Source organism: Neophocaena asiaeorientalis, unplaced genomic scaffold (assembly GCF_003031525.2).
Source record: "Neophocaena asiaeorientalis asiaeorientalis breed wild unplaced genomic scaffold, Neophocaena_asiaeorientalis_V1.1 scaffold136, whole genome shotgun sequence".
NCBI lineage: Eukaryota > Metazoa > Chordata > Mammalia > Artiodactyla > Phocoenidae > Neophocaena > Neophocaena asiaeorientalis.
The window spans coordinates 397,316-417,140 of NW_020185333.1; the positions used below are offsets into that span (position 1 = coordinate 397,316).

Here is a 19,825-nt window from a genome sequence, read left to right on the forward strand (position 1 = left end):
AAAGATTTTTTTTTTTTTTTTTGCGGGACGCGAGCCTCTCACTGCTGTGGCCTCACCCCTTGCAGAGCACAGGCTCCGGACGCTCAGGCCCAGCGGCCATGGCTCACGGGCCCAGCCGCTCCGCAGCACGTGGGATCCTCCCGGGCCGGGGCATGAACCCGTGTCCTCCGCATTGGCAGGCGGACTCTCAACCACTGCGCCACCAGGGAAGCCCCAAGATTTTTATTTTGACAATATTTGTAGTGCCAAAGCACTGGAAATAGCTTGAATATTTATCAGAAGAGTATGGGATGAAGAAGAACTGTATACCCATTGCCTGAAATACTATGTAGTAATTAATATGTTGATATATATATAAATAAATGAAAGCACAACAGTGTTAGTATAATATATATTCTCATTTTTGTAAAAAAGGTGGGGGTACTTATATATGGTATTTTATAAAAATGTAAGAAGATACATCAAACTCTATTGCTCTTCGGTGGGTGTTGTTGGAAGGAGGAAAAAACTCTCATTTTTTGTTTTGGAGCATGTTCTAATTTTGTAATATATTTTAAGTAATAAAATAAAAATGTAGAAAGAAAAAAATTATGAGAAGGAAAAAATCCTTCAATTTAGCAATAACTTTCAAATGATACTTTCAAAAAATTATATTTAAAAATGTATATGATTTTGAAACAGACTTATACTTCTCTCCTGCCTGTTTTCTCTTAACTCTGCTTCTCTAGTTAAAGTGATGAAATATAGTAAATGGGGAAAACGGGGGTGGATCTTAGAAGAAATCATTCACATTGTGGAATATACCAAATAATTAAGATTTGACCTTGACTGTTTCTGAGTCCTAATTTTCAAGCACCAATTCTGGTTTGGGGAGCTGATTCCCTCTTTCCGTGCTAATACCCCTTCATCTGAGAGTTTCTCTGCTTTTCCACTCTCTCTGCACCCTATGCCCCATGCCTTCTTATTTCTCATTCTGTCCACACTGACATCCCCAGGTCACCCTGTCTCTGACCTAATCCCCTCTTTCATTGATGTATAATTGACTTACAATATTATATTTGTTTCATATGTACAACTTATAGTGATTGGATATTTTTATACATTACTGAATGATCACCAGTCTAGTTACCAACTTTCACCGTAGAAAGTCGATATTATTGACTATATTCCTGATGTGGTACAGTAGATCCCCGTAACTAACTTATTTTATAACTAGAAATTTGTACTACGTAATCTCCCTCACCTATTTCACTCATCCTCCCACCCCCCTGCATTCTAGCAACCACCAGCTTGTTCTCTGTATCTGTGAGTCTGTTTATGCTTTGTTATGTTTACTTGATGTTCTGTTTTTTAGATTCCACATATAAGTGAAATCATTTGGTATTTGTCTTTCTCTGTCTGACATTTCACTCAGCATAATACCCTCTCAGTCCATCCATGTTGTTGCAAATGGAAAGATTTTATTCCTTTTTAAGGCTGAGTAATATTCCTTTATTATACCTCTGTTTATTATATGCCTATAAATGTATATCCCCCACATCTTCTTTATCCATTCATCTATTCATAGACACTTAGGTTGCTTCCATATCTTAGCTATTGTACATGATGCTTCTGTGAACATAGGGGTGCATATGTCTTTTCAAATTACTGTTTTTGTTTTCTTCAGAAATATACCCAGAAATGGAATTGCTAGATCATATGGTAGTTCTTTTTTTAATTTTTCAAGGAAACTCCATACTGTTTTCCATACTGGCTGTACCAATTTACATCCCCACCTTCAGCGCACAAAGGCTGCCTCTTCTCCACATCCTTGCCAACATTTGTCATTTGTTGTCTTTTTGATAATAACCATTCTGACAGGTATGAGATCATATCTTATTGTGTTTTGGTTTGCATTTCCCTGATGATCAGTGACGTTGAGCATCTTTTCATGTCTTTTGGCCATCTGTATGTCTTCTTTGGAAGACATTCAGGTCCTCTGCCCATTTTTTTTTTTTTTTTTTCTCTGCCCATTTTTTAATCAGGTTTTTGTTGCTGCTGCTGTTGTTGTTGTTGAGTTATATGAGTTCTTGGTATATTTTGGATATTAACCTTTTATCAGATATATCATTTGCAAATATCCTCTCCCATTAAGTAGGCTTCCTGTTCCCTTCACTGTGCAAAGGCTCTTTAGTTTGATGTAGTCCCATTTGTTTATTTTTGCTTTGGTTTCCCTTGCCTGAAGAGACATTTCCAAAAAAATATTGCTATCTGATGTCAAGGGCATACTGCTTGTTTTCCTCTAGGAGTTTAATGATTGCAGGTCTTACAGTTAAGTCTATAATATATTTTGAATTTATTTTTATATATGGTCTGAGAAAGTAGTCCAGTTTGATTATTTTGCATGTAGCTCTCCAGTTTTCCCACCCCTTTTATTGAAGAGGCTGCCTTTCCCCCATTGTATATTCTTCTCTCCTTTGTCATAGATTAATTGACCATATAAGCCTGGGTGTATTTATGGGCTCTCTGTTCTGTTCCATGATCTGTTTTTGTGCCAGTACCATACTCTTTTGATTACTTAGCTTTGTAGTAGACTTAAGTCAGGGAGTGTGATTCCTCCAGCTCTGTTCTTTCTCAAGATTATTTTGGCTTTTGGGGGTCTTTTGTATTTCCATACAAATTTTAAAGTTATTTGTTCTAGTTCCATGAAAAATATCATTGGTATTTTGATGGGGATTACATTGAATCTGTAGGTTGCCTTGCATTGTGTGTTCATGTTAACAATATTAATTCTTTCAATCCAAGAACGTGGTATATCTTTCCATCTGTTTGTGTTATCTTTAATTTCTTTCATCAGTGTCTTATAGTTTTCTGAGTACTGGTTTTTACCTCCTTAGGTAAGTTTATTCCTAGGTATTTTATTCTTTTGATGAGATGATAAATGGAATTGTGTCCTTAATTTCTCTTTCTGACAATTTGTTGTTATTATATATAAATGCAACAGATTTCTGTATACTAATTTTGTATTGTGCAAGTTTACTGAATTCATTGATGAGCTCTAGTAGTTTTCTGGTGACGTCCTTAGGATATTCTATGTATAATGTCATGTCATCTGCAAACAGTGACAGTTTTACCTCTTCCTTTCCAGTTTGGATTTCTATTTCTATTTCTTTTTCTTCTCTGATTTCTTCTCTTTTTCTTCTCTGATTGCCTAGGACTTCCAAAATTACTTTGAATAAAAGTAGTGAGAGTGAGCATCCAAACATTTAGAGAAGAGTTAACACGTATCCTTCTTAAAGTCTCCCAAAAAACTGCAGAGGAAGGAATGCTCCTGAACTCATTCTGTGAGGCCAGCATCACCCTGATACCAAAACAAGTCAAAGATATCACACACCAAAAAGCAAATTACAGGCCAATATCACTGATGAGCATAGATGTGAGAATCCTCAACAAAATATTCGCAAACCAAATCCAATTAAAAGGATACATTAAGTACATCAAAAGGATCATACACCATGAGCAAGTGGGATTTATCCCAGGGATGCAAGAATTTTTCAATATCTGCAAGTCAGTCAATATGATACACCACATTAAGAAATTGAAGAATAAAAACCATATGATTATCTTAATAGATGCAGAAAAAGCTTTTGACCAAATTCAACATTGATTTATGATGAAAACTCTCCAGAAAGTGGGCATAGAGGGAACATACCTCAACATAATAAAGGTCATATATGACAAACCCAGAGCTAACGTCATGCTCTGCGGTGAAAAGCTGTTCATCCATTCTTTCTCCTGAGTTCATGAACGTCTTTATGATCATTACCTTGAACTCTTTATCAGGTAGATTGCTTATATCTACTTCACTTAGTTCTTCTTCTGGAGTTTTGTTTTGTTCCTTCATTTGGAATATATTCCTCTGTCTCCTCATTTTTCCTAATTCTCTGTGTTTATTTCCTGGTATTCAGTAAGTTAGTTACATTTCCTGATGTTGTAAATATGGCCTTGTGTAGATGTCCTAGGGGACCCAGCAGCACACTCCTCTCTGGTCACCAGAGCTATGTGCTCTAGGGATGCTCCCTGTGTGGCTTTCATGGGCCTTTTTGTTGTGGTGGGGTCATCTACTGTGGAAGCGCTGGTAGGCAGTGTGGCACCCAACCTAGTTGGCTGCCAGGCCCTGCCACCTGCAGTGGCTGCCAGCTCAGTGTGGGTCAGGCTGGGTCCCAGTGTGCTGGCTGTGGGGTTTCACTGGGTCAGGGCTAATGCTGGTCTGCTAGTGGGCATGGCCAGGTCCCAGCACATCTGGCTCTGGGGCTGGTGCCAGCCTACTGGTGGGTGGTTCCAGGTCCCAGGCTGCTGGCTACAGAACCAGGGGGCCAAGGGTTGGTGGCAGCTTGCTGGTGGACAGGTAAGCCCCCAGAACTAACAAGCTAAAGGAAGGACTCCAGAATTATACTTGCCAGAACCAGTATCTTTATGGTAGAAAGGGCTAGGTCCCCATAGGGAGTCCCAATTGCCTCCTCCTCTCTGGGAGGCTCTCCAGTATCAGCAAGTTTTTCTGACCTAGGCTCCTTTCAAATTATTGCCTCTGTGCTGGAACTCATAGCATGTGAAATTTTGTACACACCTTTTAAGAGCAGAGTCTTTGTTTCGTACAGCCCTCTTTCTCTCCTGTACTCAAGCTCTATGACAAAGTCAGGCATTCTGGGGCCTCAGTGCAAAACTCACAGACTGAGGAGGCCAATGTGGGTCTCAGACCCCTCACTTCTTGGGGAGAACCTCTGCAATTGTGATTATCCTCCCATTTGTGGGGCTCCTACTCAGGGATGTGGATCTTGACTATATCTCCTCTCTGCCTATCCTACTAATCTTGTTGTGGTTCCTTCTTTATATCTTCTGTTATGGAAAATCTTTTTTTTGCCCCTCTCCAGGTTGTTCATTTAGATGGTTGCTCTTTTAGTAGTTGTAATTTTGATGTGCCTGTGTGAAGAGGTAAGCTTAGGGTCTTTCTACTGTGTAATCTTAGCCACACCAGCATTAGTATGTTTTAAAAAGTTTAAAGTGATTCTTATGGATAGCCATGATTGGGTATTACTGACATAGATAATGGCCAAAGTAATTTCATTTTTTTGCAGAATTTTAATAGCCATTAAAGTCCACAAACTACTATTATTTGATTTAGCTGTCTGTTTTTAAAAATTATTTTTAAAAATTTTAGTGTTTATTTCACCTTCAGGTTACCCAGGTAACAGGACTGAGCCACATTAAGCTTTAACTTCACATTTAAGGTCTGAAGCTTGGAGAAAAGTATGTGTGACACCTAGAAACAAAATGATTTACTGCTTACCTCTGTAAATCAAAATCAGTGCTGTGGATTAAGTGATTTGTTTTTCTCACTCGGAAATAAAAGAGGGTAGAAGGCTCACTGGCAGCAACATGCCAATGTTTAGTCTTATATGATTTGAAACCTCTTGGAGAGTAAATCCTGAAAATAGGACTTATAAATTCAAGGAAGTAGAAATAATAGAGGATGAAGAAAGAGACACAGAAAATGTAAAGTAAAACTATACCTCAAAACTGCTCTTATGTAGTTGATGAACTTTTTCTTGGCTCCAGCTACCTTTTTATAATTCATTTATGGAAGTTATAAACTCTTTCAGAGAATATATTTTCAGGGTTAAACTATGTTTTTAAGTTATCACATATGAAATTTGCTGACTCATTCTGGTATCATATAAATTATAAGTCAAGATTTGAAATATTGTCAACATGAGACTTTATGAGTAAAAACAATATCTCCAGGGTAAAGCAAGGAAATGGATGTATATTTCTAGAAAGATGTAGCGAAAATCTGGAAAAATCAGAATTTCTAGAGATAGAAGTTACTGAAAAATTTTCAAATGACATATCTTTAGGTAATTATTTTCTCCCTTTGTGTTAAATCAAAAAGTTAGATCTGGGGCTTCCCCAGTGGCGCAGTGGCTGAGAGTCCGCCTGCCAATGCAGGGGACACGGGGTCGTGACCCGGTCCGGGAAGATCTCGCATGCCGTGGAGCGGCTGGGCCCGTGAGCCATGGCCGCTGAGCCTGCGCGTCCGGAGCCTGTGCTCTGTGATGGGAGAGGCCACAACAGTGAGAGGCCCACGTACCGCAAAAAAAAAAAAAAAAAAAGTTAGATCTAACTTTGGATTACAACACTTATGATCAAAGGTATTAGTCCCTATTGTTTGCATAACTTTCTTTTTAGTTTGGTTGCAGAAATGTAGTATGATGATAAAGTATGAGAAATATGTAGCTTCTTGATGTAGATCTCATGAACATTTTTCAAATTTGCAAAAAAAGTTACCTCTCACTTATAGAATAAACTCTCTGAGAAAAGAAAAACTTTTTATTGTCATAATCTAGGATGAGTTATTACAGATAGTCCCTTAGAAAATAGAGGAAGCCCTTCTGTACTACTAAATATACGATTTCACTATTAAGTATTCAAATTTTTGTGCCTATTTTTAAAGGTATGTTGATGTAGGGCAGGCAGAACTGATTTCTCCATAAGGAGTATATAGCCACTTGAAATTTTTTAGGACCTAAGTTACAAATCATTTCTGTGTGACTTGTCAATCATGTCATCAATAAATTATCAACTCCAACCAAAAAAAATGTAAAGAATTTCTTCAATGTAAATTTCCTGGTGGACTTAAATATTGGTCATCATTTTCTTTGGCATGAAAATTCTTCCAAAATAATTCTCAGAAAAGGGTGCAATCCAATGTATACTATTTGCATTCTCTTTTTCTCTGTTTTCCATAGAATTGCGTAGAGTCATTTGGTTCTGTCATCTCCTTATCTTAACTTTGTCCTAGTTCTGCAACTGTTTTCAGTTGTGAAACATGACAAAGTGAACCAAGGACTGGACTTATAATCAGAAACTAGAGGTTTGGCTTTGACACTATCATTTATTAACTGTAACATAAACTGAGCATATAATCTAATTTATATGAGCCTGTTTCATTCCTGCTAAAATGAGAATAGTAATGTTTGTTGATATAGTCATGATGGGTAACAAGAGAGAGAGGAGACATGATGAATACAAAATGGTTTACAAATTTTAGGGGGTGTACACATGTATTTATTATTATTTCAAAATAAATGACAACTTCTGCAAGAGAAATTTAAAAGCCCAATGAACTCAAGGTTGTACTTTTAATTTGATCTAGATATCTTTATCCTCCTTGAGTTAAATGCCTTTTCCCCTTTATGTGTCAGCATGGGCTTTAACTCTTTAAAAGTGCTTATTCCCTTTACAGTAATATACTTCATACCAGTCAGTCCAAATAAGATTCATTCTTTTTTTTTTTTTTGGTGCGGTACGCGGGCCTCTCACCGCTGTGGCCTCTCCGGTTGCGGAGCACAGGCTTCAGACGCGCAGGCTCAGCGGCCATGGCTCACGGGCCCAGCCGCTCCGCGGCATGTGGGATCTTCCCGGACCAGGGCAAGAACCCGTGTCCCCTGCATCGGCAGGCGGGCTCTCAACCACTGTGCCACCAGGGAAGCCCAAGATTCATTCTTTTAATGGAACTTTTGACTAAGGAATTATTTAAGTCAAAAATAGAGGCTCAGAAATAATAACTGATATTATAAATAATTGGGCACTCGATTCTGCCATCTGGTGCCTATTAACTTACCCTTGCTAATGCCAGTATTTGGAGAATTCAACTCCCCCTGAAATATGTTTCAAAGAAAAAAATATATATGAAAGAAATGAATTTCTTACACTGTCACTCATAAATTTTTTTAAATGCAAATCTGATCATGACACCCTTCTACCTGGAAGCATCTTCTTTTTGTGCTCAAGGTAAACACAAATCCTTATATTGTCCTCAGGTATTTAACCACAAACTACTTCATCAATCTTATTTTCATTATCTCCTCACTACATGTCTTACACTTAGCTTTACCAAATTTTTTGCCATTTCTCCTAAACACATCATGTACTTCCATTCCTCAGAGAACATGATGCTTCCTCTGCCTAAAATGTCATTCTATTCTCTTATTACCTAGTGAAATTCTAGTAATTTTTAAAAAGTCCAGCTCAAATATCAATTCCTCTGTGAAGTCTTGCCTGATTCTCCAGGGAAGGTTAAACATCATTTCAGTATGCTCTCAGAGCACATGCTTCTAGAATAAGACCCACTACTCTATAAAATGACAATTTGTGTGTGTGTCTACTTATTCCATCAGATTGTAAGCAGAGGCTCTATCTTGTTCTCTCTTTTTGTCTGCCACCTTGCAGTCTCTGGCACATATCAGGCTCTGAATAAATAGTTGCTGAATGAATGATTCAGTCAGGGAGTCATTTCGCACTTTGTCAGGCCACACTACTTGAAGTAAAAAATCATCGAAGACGTGGATGGACCTAGAGACTGTCATACAGAGTGAAGTAAGTCAGAAAGAGAAAAACAAATATTGTATGTTAACGCATATATGTGGAATCTGAAAAAAATTGGTATAGATGATCTTATTTACAAAACAGAAATAGAGACGCAGATGTAGAGAACCAACGTATGGATACCAAGGGAGAAAGAGGGAGAGGTGGGATAAATTGGGAGATTGGGATTGACATATATACACTATTGATACTATGTATAAAATATATAACTAATGAAAACCTACTGTATAGCACAGGGAACTCTACTCAGTTCTCTGTGGTGACCTAAATGAGAATGAAATCCAAAAAAGAGGGAATATTTGTTTACATATGGCTGATTCACTTTGCTGTACAGTAGAAACTAACACAACATTGTAAAGCAACTATACTCCTATAAAAAAATGTTTAGAAATAAAAAAATCAACAACAGCTTTTGAAAAGCAATCACCATTGCACAGACTACTTATTAAATGGGAAAAGAACAACTTTTTAATATTTTGCTAATAAAAATCAGACAATAGTAAATTGATAGCTGCAGATTTCAGGCACCATGAGAAAAACATCCATGGCTCAGCAAGATTAAATATTTCAGTTCTTTGCTTTGAGAAGAATCATAGAATCATATGGTAAAATTGCTGTTAAGGGTAATCTAGTCCAACTCCCCACATTGTGAACAGACACCTCCAGTTTCCATATTCTCATTAATATCTCAGGTGAGATATCATATTGTGTGTGAGCAATTCTTATGTTAAGAAGTTCTTATTTACTTTGAGTTGAAATCTATATCTAGTATTCTCAACCCATTATTTTAGTATATCCCTTGAGGCCATGCAGAGTAAATCTAATATGAAGTTTTCAAATATTTGAAACCTTTCTTATTCTAGTTATTTCCCCAATCCCATAAGTAGTAACGTGCAATTCCCTTGATTCTTTCAACTATCTCTTGTCTGTTAGGATTCTAGTCTTGCACCATTTTTGTCCCCTTTCTTTGAATATTATAGTAGTTCTGGGTCACTCTGTATCACAACATTGATCATGTCATCTGATCATTGTTGACGAGAGTGGGAATGTTATCGCTCTCATTCTAGATACTGTTATTCCGTTAGCACTGTTTAAGATTTAATCTGATTTTTAAAAAATGTTCGTGTCACACAGTTGACTCATTGACCTTACTGGAGATACTATCTCTTTCTATCTAAGGATACAGTAACAGTTCACTGAGATATTATCTAATAATAATGTTAGAGAAGGAGCCAAGTAATCATCAGTAAAGAAGGAGAAAAAATTAAACAAAAGGGCAAAAATTGTGTGAATTAAATATAGACACCATGCACTGGCTAAAAACTATTGAAAATATTATGCTAAAATGCTAAATTTTTAGATTTTGCCACTTTCATATTGCAGACATATTAAGCAAAGTATTTAGTAGTTTTTAGAACTACAGTATAATTTAAATTTCAGTGTTTTTAGCATTTCCATTGAATATAGCACAACAATGTTAATTTATAAAAGCATATATTTTTTATGGAATTTGTGACTTCTCTAAGTTTGGATACATTCTTTATATTTAGAGATAAACTTGTTTCAGGAAAATATACCTTTAATTTTATAATAAAAATTCAAGGAAAAATATGATTGATATAGCAAAAAATATCTTAAGAAAACTTCCCTGGCATGAGTTTAGTCCAGTAAACAAGTAATGCATGTTATTTTCACTTCTTACTTTCTTGTATACTTAGGAATTTACTAAGTATGTGCAGTATATTTACTGATGTGACTGGTTGTGTTTCATCTATCTGTTTGTAATTTTTAACTTTCTGTTTAGATTTTAAACCCTATAAGGCCAAGTCAGTGTTCTTCTTGTATTGTAGTTCTTCTTGTGCTCTTTTAGTGTTTTATGGTGTTATTACGTACTCAAGGAACAAGCTTTGTCATTGAAGATTGGTTTGTGAGTGCTTGCTTTCCTCTCTTCACAAATGCATTTTGGATTAATGTGTATTGGTTAACCTCCCTTCAAACTTATATAGATTTTCCTTGTAGGTCTTTGAAACTGTGACATTTATCATTATATGTAGGCTTTAGATTGGAAGTTTAATCCTGAAAAGCTGCTTATTTCTTTTTTATACATTTGACTATAGCTTAGTCATGTGTGACTACGTAGATGGTAGTGGCACCTGTGTGAAACTTCACTGTTAGAATATGGCTAAATTTTCTATGGTTAGGATAACTGAGTTAAATATTTAATCAAAATTTTCAACTCATTTGCACTGTTTAGAAATTAAAATGAAATTCTGTACATTAAAATAATAAAGAATAAATGTTTCTAGTGGTTATTTTTATTTAAAAAATAGCACTCAAAGCAAAATTTAAAGGAATAGCCATATCTAGGTTCAGTTATGTGTTTTTTATACTAATCTCCTGTCAATCACTGCTTAAAACCCCTTCCCACCGCAGATTAAGTCATCCAGTATATTCATACTTCTACTCAAAGCCTGCTAGCTCTTATGTGTCTCAGCTCCAATTGTTTTTTAGAATAGTTTAGATTCAGGTATTTTGTAAGAGGATTTTTGTTTTAAACTACCAACTATATCTAAGTTTTGAAAGTCCTACTTACTTAGTTAAAATTCATGACTTTGGATAGATGTAGGTTTAACAACTACACTACTCTGTGTTTGTGACTGGTCAGTTTTCTTAATCTCATGGTCTTTGTTTCTAAACTAGGTGGATCTCATCAGATTGTTAAGGAAAGAATTGTGATATTTTATGAAGAATGCTGAATATTGTGCTTGTCATTAGTAAGAGCTCAGTAAATAATAATTATCATAACTTATTATCATTATCCTATCAGTTTTCTCCGTATCACCCATTTGAATTAGTAACTTCCCTCTCTCTGAAAGGTGGTCCTGATGTAGCTCTTGCTTCATTGTAAAACTAATTTCATTCCTTCAGGGATGAAACTGAGTTTTATTTTGGATTGCTTCCTGCTAATCTTAGGGAATGTTCTTGGTTTACTTTTTGTACCTTCATGGTAAGTTCTTTGAGGGATTAGAGTTCTTTCAAAGGATTATTTTTTCATTCTCTTGGCCAAAGTAGAAAAAGAAAGTCATACTATTTCTTCAGCCCAATGCCTAGCAGGGTGATTTCCTCATTAATTTTTTGTTTGTTCTTTTTTGGAGGGTCAAGGGCAAGTAAAAAGTTACAAAGCTCCCCCACCACTTTTATTTTTATTGTGGTAAAATAAACATAATATAATATTTACCATCTACAACCATTTTTAACTGGGACTTATATTGCTGTGCAACCGTCACCACCACTCATCTCAAGAACTTTTTTGATTTTGAAAAATTGAAACTATACACATTAAATAAAAACTCCGTATTCTCCTGTCTCCCCCCATCCCCTGGAAACCATCATTCTACTTTCTGACTCTGATTTTGACTTCTCTAAGCACCTCAAATAAGTGGAATCATTTGTATTTGTCTTTTTTTGCTTGGCTTATTTCACCTAGCATAATATCCTCAAGGTTCACCCATGTTGTAGCATATGTGAGAATTTCCCTCCTTTTTAAGGCTAATATTGCACTGTATGTGTATATAACATTTTTTTTTTTTTGCGGTACGCGGGCCTCTCACTGTTGTGGCCTCTCCCATTGTGGAGCACAGGCTCCGGACGCGCAGGCTTAGCGGCCATGGATCACGGGCCCAGCCGCTCTGTGGCATGTGGGATCTTCCCAGACAGGGGCACGAACCCGTGTCTCCTGCATCGGCAGGCGGACTCTCAACCACTGCACCACCAGGGAAGCCCCGTGTATATTACATTTTGCTTATTCATTCATCCATCCATGGACACTTGGGTTTCGCCTATGTTTTAGCTATTGTGAATAATGCTATTATGAACATGGGTGTACAAATACCTCTTTGAGACCTGGCTTTCAGTTGTTTTTAGTATGTACCCAGAAATGGAATTGCTGGATCATATGGTAATTCTGTTTTTAACTTTTGGAGGAACTGCCATGTGGTTTTCCACAGTGGCTGTAACATTTTACATTCCCACCAATTGTGTACAAGTGTTCTACATTCTCCACATCCTGTCAACACTTGTTATTTTCTGGAGGGTTTTATTTTGTTTTGTTTGTTTTGATAGTAGTCATCCTAATGAGTACCGGGTAGTATCTCATAGTAGTTTTGATTTGTATTTCCCTAATAATTAGTGATGTTGAGCATCTTTTCATAGGTTAATTGGCTATTTGTATATCTTCTTTTGAGAAATGTCTATTCAAGTGTTTTGCCTATTTTTGAATCAGGGTGTTTGTTTATTTGTTGTTGTTGCATTTTAGATGTACTTTGTGTATTCTTGATATCAATCACTTATCAGATATATGATTTGCAAATGTTTACTCCTATATGTTCCTTTTTTACACTGTTGATAGTGTCTTTTGATGCACAGATTAAAAAAAAATTATTAAGTCCAATTTGTCTACTTTTTCTTTTGTTGCCTGTGCCTTTGGTGTCATATCCAAGAAACCATTGCTAAATTCAGTGTTGTCAAGCTTTTACGCTATGTTTTCTTCTAATGTTTTATAGTTTTAGGTCTTGCATTTAGGTCATGGATCCATTTTGAGTAATTTTTGTATATGGTGTTAGGTAAGGGTCCAATTTCATTCTTTTGTATAGGGATATCCAGTTTTCCTAGCACCATTTGTTGAAGACTGTCTTTCCTATTGAATGGTCTTGGCACTCTTAATGAAAATCATGTGACCATAATATGTGAGGATTTATTTCTGGACTCTAGTCTATTTTATGGTTCTATATGTCTTTCTTTATGTTCTACCACACTGTTTTGAATACTATAACTTTTTAGTAAGTTTTGAAATCAGGAGATATGAGTCCTCCAGCTTCATTCTTCTTTTTCAGGATTGTTTTGGCTATTCAGGAATATTGTGTATTTGTCTTTTACCCCATAATTGTTTTTGTATGATGAATAACATGTGATTTTTATACATCAAACATCTGCACTTCTATCCCCAGCAAATATTCTAAAATATTTATGCAACTTGTTCTTTTTTGTTTTGTTTTGTTTTTGCGGTACGTGGGCCTCTCACTGTCGTGGCGTCTCCCATTGTGGAGCACAGGCTTCGGACGCGCAGGCTCAGGGGCCATCACGGGCCCAGCCGCTCCGCGGCATGTGGGATCTTCCCAGACCGGGGCACGAACCCGTGTCCCCTGCATCGGCAGGCAGACTCTCAACTACTGCGCCACCAGGGAAGCCCAGCAACTTGTTCTTTTTTGTAGCTACTATATAACTTATTTCTCCTGTCTCTTCCCCCCTCCCCATATCTCCTGCATCTACATACTTTCCTTTCCCCATTACTCAGGTTTAAAAAAATCACAGGTTTCTTTAAAGACCTATAAAGTGATTTCTTCATAATATCCAATCATATCACTCATTCAACCAATAATTTATTGTGTGCTTACTGTCAAAGCAGTTTTATAGAAAGAACTCAATCTGGACCTTATTACATAAAACATGCTATTATTTTGCCTTTTATTTCACATGAAAAATTCTATAAAATATATATTTAAAAGGATTAGGACCACCAAATAGGCCCAAAAGTCATGATTCTTACCACTAGTTAATTTAACTCATTTAAAACAATTGAATTTTCCCACTTCTCTTGAAAGCTCAAAGGGAGACAATTTTGTCTTGATAGTATGACACTAACTTATCTTTTGATAAATATGTTAAAAGCAACCAGTCTGATGTATTCAGGGTTGGATACTATGCCCTAATTTTTGTTGACTAGTGACCTCTAAAACTTATTACATTTGAGCCCACTTAATATCAAATCACCTAATGGAAGCACATTTCTTTCTACCAAATCATTTTGTACTAATTCAGTACAATTTTGCCCATTTAATATCAATTGACACTAAACGATTTCCTGTGCAATGTCAATTGAAAATCACTGATTTCCTGCTAATACAGCACTTAGTGTCAATTTCTGTGTGCAGCAAAAGCATTTTTTCAATTAACTACACCATATAATTTTTTGTTTTTAGTTGTTTTCATGTCCCGTAAGACAATAGTTTTGTAAAACAAAGACATAAGAAGGAGAAAAAGATTACTTTCTTCCTTGGCATTTAATAATTTAAATATAATGATTTTATTTCTAACCTATAGGAAGTCAATAGCTTATTGGAAAACTTTAGAATATATCAAGCAATGTTGCAGTAAATTTGCATTAGAAGTAATTAGTACTGTATGTTTTGGGACATTGCGTATACTAGGCTATATGTAGAAAAATGTTTTGACTAACAAAAAAATTCTTACTAGTACCTCCTCTCGTGATTTAGCTCAAGAAGACCTATTATTGAATAGAGATGAGGTCATTTAAATATCCTCTTATTAGAAAAATGAGGCAATATTACCTTCACTAATTCATGAAAATTTAGAAAGATTCATGGCCTAGCGCAGCTAGGTTAACACAGATGAAGCTGTTCTTCTGATGAGATAATAGCAGTTTTACTCAGCAAGTGCGAGTATTTCTGTGTTACTCAGTATATATCTCCCATTTTGGATGGTGATGGGGAAGGAAGGAAATTGGAGTTGACTTGCCCTGTCCTAGAGAATAAGGAAGAGATGTATATAAAAACATAGAAAATTATTCAAAGCTATAAATAAAATAAGTATATATTGAAAGTTTATTCAAATACTAAGCTATTTAGCCAAATACATAATAAGATACCTAATTAGAATAGGGCATGGTCTCTTCCTGTAATAGAGGTCAACATCTGATGAGAGAGAAAGTATTCACAAATGAGAAATAATTAAATAACAATAAACTTTAAGTGATAAATTGTGGGACACAGTCTGTAAGTGGTGTATGTCTTTAGACTTTTTAAAAGATCAATATGTACTGAAGGTGCTCTAGGGTGAATCACTGAGTTCTATACTGAAGGAAGCTTCTGGTCTGTCTTGGCAAGAAGGACAGAATAAACTCTCATTAAGTAGATAAGTTTTTTTTTTTTCTTTCAGCCTTTTTATACTGTTTGATCCTTCTTATACTGTTTGACTCCCAATTGACATTAGCTCTATTTTTGAATAATCCTGATTAAAAGAGATTTCAGCAATATTTCAAAATCATGTTTTTCGAATGTGTGGTACATGTTAGTTATAGTGATAGACACTGGGAATAAGAGAGAAGTAAATATAGTCCTTTCTCTTGAGGAACTTCACTCATAGGAGTGGAATGATATATGCACACACAGATATTAATATTATGTAATAATAACTTGATGGTATGCAACAGTATGCTACTGGTAAACAAAGGAAGGCACCTATTGCAGCCTGGAAATTCAGGGAAAACTTCTTGGTGTCTGTAGAGATATAGGAAATGATCCTTGAAAAATGAATAGGAGATGACTAGATGAGGGAGGGAATATCTCTTGGGTCAGAGGGAACTGCGTGAGTAAAAGCATGGAGATTATAAACATGGTGTGTGTGGGAAGCCATTATACCCAAACAAACATATATGTTACAAAGTTGGGATCATAACATATATACTGTTTTGTAACATTTTCTTCATTTAATAGCATACACTGATCATTTTTTCCAAGATTTTAAATTATTTTCACAGGACTTTAAAAATATTGCTACATGGTATTCTGTCACATGTTGCAAATAGTTTTTTCTGAATTTATTATTTGACTTTTTTTTTTCCAAGTCAAAAGAGCTTTTATTCATTTTTAAAATATCACATATGAGCCTGGCCTCTTGCGGTTTCTGTAACTGGATCACTCAGATCTTATTCATCAGCATGCTGAACTGTTCCTTTTTCAGAAACATAGATACCATCCAAAAATTTTCTGATATCCTTGTATTTTACTGTTGTGGCTTGCTGAATCAAAGCAGCTGAATTTGACACAAGTTCAATGTCATTTCCTTCAAGAATCAACTCATCTTTCTGGGCTTGAGATACTGAACAAGCAACACCTGGCCTCATCCGAACCCTGCGGATGTATTTTTCACCCAAAAAATTTCGGATTTCAACAAGAGAACCATTCTCCTGAATAACAACGTTGACGGGGAAGTGAGCATACACAGACCTCATCTTGTAACGGAAGCCCAGTGTAACACCCTTGATCATGTTCTGTACATGACTACAGATAGTGCTAACAGTGGCCAGTTCCTTCCTATTCCCCCACCATTTGTCAACCCGGAGCCTCTTCTTTTTCTTCCCAAGGAGACTGAGTTCTACATTGATGTGATTGAAGTCCCTCCGCAGGGTGCCTCTGGGGCCCTTCACAATAACTGTGCGTCCCTTCAGAGTAATGTCGACTAGGAGAGAACGTATTCGTGAGGTCTCGGAACAAGGTATAGAGCGTGTAGTAAAGATGTAAGAAAAATGCAAGCACAAAGTCTCGTACCATTTTCTGGAACGTCGACAGTCTGATTGCTGAGAATGGTCTTCATTCTCGCAGTAGATGCGGCAAAGAGCTATTATTTGACTTTTAATGTTGTTTGTTTTTGCTATATAGAACTTTTCATTTTTTATACGTTCAAATCTACTATTTTTTTAAAAACCTGCTATATTTTCCTAATGGCTTCTGCCTTCGCTCTTATGCTTAGAAAGACCTCTCCCACTTAGATTAAAAATCCTCGTATATTTGCTTCTAGTTCTTTTATGGTTTCATTGTTTACATATAACTCTTTAAACCATCTGGAATTTTATTTTGATATACAGTGTGAGATAGGCTCTAAATTTACTCTGTTCTAAATATTTAACCAGTTGTCCCAGCACCATCAATTGAAAAATCTATGTTTTCCCCGTTGATTTGAAATGCATTATTTATCATATGCTAAATACTTAATTTACAAATGGGTTTGTTTCATGCCTTTCTATTCCATTTCCAGCCTTTCTATTTTTTCTCTTCAGTTCTTTCAGTTTCTGTATTCTTTACTTGGACTATGCTATTTTAACAGTTGTGGCTTTTACAATTACAGTTTAAACCTGTTAATGAGAGTCCCCTTTTATTATTTTTTCATTTTATAAAATTATTGACTATTTTCATCCAGTAATTTCTTCCGTAAGAACTTTAGAATAACTTAATCATGGTCCCTGCCCCCCACCCCCCTACACCTCCTGCCCAACTTTCAATTTCATTGGACTTCTAATAGGGGTTGCACTACATTTATGAGCCTTTTGGGGAGAAATGACATATAGGTTTATTAGGTCGAAAAACTAGAATTGAAACTTTAGGTAAAGGGTCCATTTTAGTTATAGTGACTATACATTACACCTGTAAAGAAATGCCTGTGTTTGACAACAGGTGTTTTTTGTTGTTATTGTTTTGGTTTCGGGATTTTTTTTTTGCTCTTGTTATTTTTGCTTTTTATTTTCTATATTTTTCTTTTTATAAACCCACATGTGTTTTTCACATTGAAAAATAAATTCTTTAAATTTTTTTGTTTACCTAATCAATGAACAGAAGTGAGAAAAGAAGGGAGAGATTTTGCTAGAGGGAGGCACAGGTCAAGGGGATTTGCATTAGGATGAAGGTGATTTACATGTTCTGAAAAATAAGGAGTCAGTAAAGAAGACACTGAAGATAAGGAGAGAGAAGTGATCATTGATAGAGCAAAGTCTCAGAGATTTTAGGAGGGTATAAAAATCAAGTATACAAGTGGAGGGATTGACCTCAAGTAGAAGGATAATGATAGTGGATTGGAAGAAAAATAAATGAAAATACAACATGCATTGAGTCTATCTCATTATCACAATAACTCTATGATTAGGTATTATTGTTCTACGGATGAGGAAATTGAGTTCTAAAGATACTAGGTGAAAAACAATTAACTTTCAGAAAACTTTGGTGAGATGAGATCTGAGATTCGTACAATTGAAGTGAGACATTTATATATTAATGATGAAATGATTTCAGACTACCAGGAGTTATTTGGGATAGATTATCAGTAAGCATAGTACAGTGAACAGCAGAAAGTGGATGAGGGAGAATCGTCATAAATAGTCCTAGTGAGAATGGACCTTATTTAACTTACTTCAATTTTCTCCATTTTAAAATATCTTGCCTTGACCCCCAAACTAAACATTAGTTATTTCTTAAGCTTCCCATTGAAGCTTGAAATCTGTAAAAATACTCATTCCTGTGTCTTCCATGTCTCTCATTAAATGTCTCTAGATATTTAGATATATCCCTGACTTTGTAACATTCCTTTACATCAGTGTGTTTTTCTGTTTATACAATCTTCAATCTATCCACTTAAATTTATTATGCCAATTACTTTGGGTTAGGCATTGTTAACATTGGGGACACAAATATAGAAGAGGTTTCAACTATTAATGCAGACTCCTTCATTATGATATTGCAGAATCTATAAAATTTCATGTCATAGGAGAATCGGGAAATATTTATGCAAAATATTCACATAGGTATCAAGCCTGGGAGCAAACACAGAGCTTATTCTGATTTAAACCCTTCATTTTACAGGGGAGAAAACCTAAGTTCACAGATATTAAATTATTTTTTCCTATAAGAATTACATTAAATAATCTGTGTTTTCCTCAATAGGTACAATTTTGATTATGTGATTCAATGAATCATATTTCTTGATATATTTAAATATGTCTGATTTTATATTACTCCTATTATTGTGAGAATCATGCATTTCCAATTAAAAAACAGTCCTGTGATAAATTTTGTATCTGAAGTAAACCTTCATAATAACATCAAACAATAAGGCAAACTTCTATAATTTTAAATCAATATAGTCCCTATAGTAACAGTAGCTACGAACAGTAACTACTACTATTACTAGCAATAATAATTAGATATAATTGTATTTCCTAAGTGAATAAATATACAGCATGCTGTTTGTTTAAAAATAATAAAGTCAAGGCATATAAAGGCACGTTTTATGTGGAATTGTTAACCCCTTGCTGTTGTGATTGAAGTGTATGAGGAAATTCTTCTTAAAATTTCTTTCAAAACAGCTAACTATACAGTTAAAATTCCCGGCATTAGCAACCAGTTCCTTTCAAATAGAATGACTTATTAATACGCAAAAGAGATGTGATGTACATGGTTTACTCTTTTAATATCCAGTGTGACTTAATTTGTGAGACTGTTTTCCCAAGACACCTATCCAGGAGGTATGTCTTGAGGGGAAAGATGGGATTAACCAATAGGTAAGTTTTTTTTTTTTTTTAACATCTTTTTTGGAGTATAATTGCTTGACAATGGTGTGTTGGTTTCTCCTTTATAGCAAAGTGAATCAGTATACATATACATATATCCCCATATCTCTTCCCTCTTGCATCCCCCTCCCTCCCACCCTCCCTATCCCACCCCTCTAGGTGGTCACAAAGCACAGAGCTGATCTCCCTGTGCTATGCACCTGCTTC

The 19,825-nt window shown here is 35.7% G+C and overlaps 1 protein-coding gene and 1 long non-coding RNA gene across 2 annotated transcripts in view; one reads left to right on the forward strand and one right to left on the reverse strand.

The window, feature by feature from the left end:
• Positions 1–19,825, forward strand: part of LOC112393242 (uncharacterized) — a 239,435-nt gene that overhangs the window by 107,600 nt on the left and 112,010 nt on the right. The window lies entirely within an intron of this gene.
• On the reverse strand, positions 16,123–16,891 carry LOC112393240 (60S ribosomal protein L9-like). Its single transcript, XM_024735373.1, has 2 exons — positions 16,830–16,891; positions 16,123–16,740 (listed from the first exon to the last, which is right to left on the reverse strand). Exons 1-2 carry the CDS (start codon positions 16,873–16,875, stop codon positions 16,208–16,210), a joined length of 579 nt encoding a protein of 192 aa, XP_024591141.1. The 5' UTR covers positions 16,876–16,891; the 3' UTR covers positions 16,123–16,207.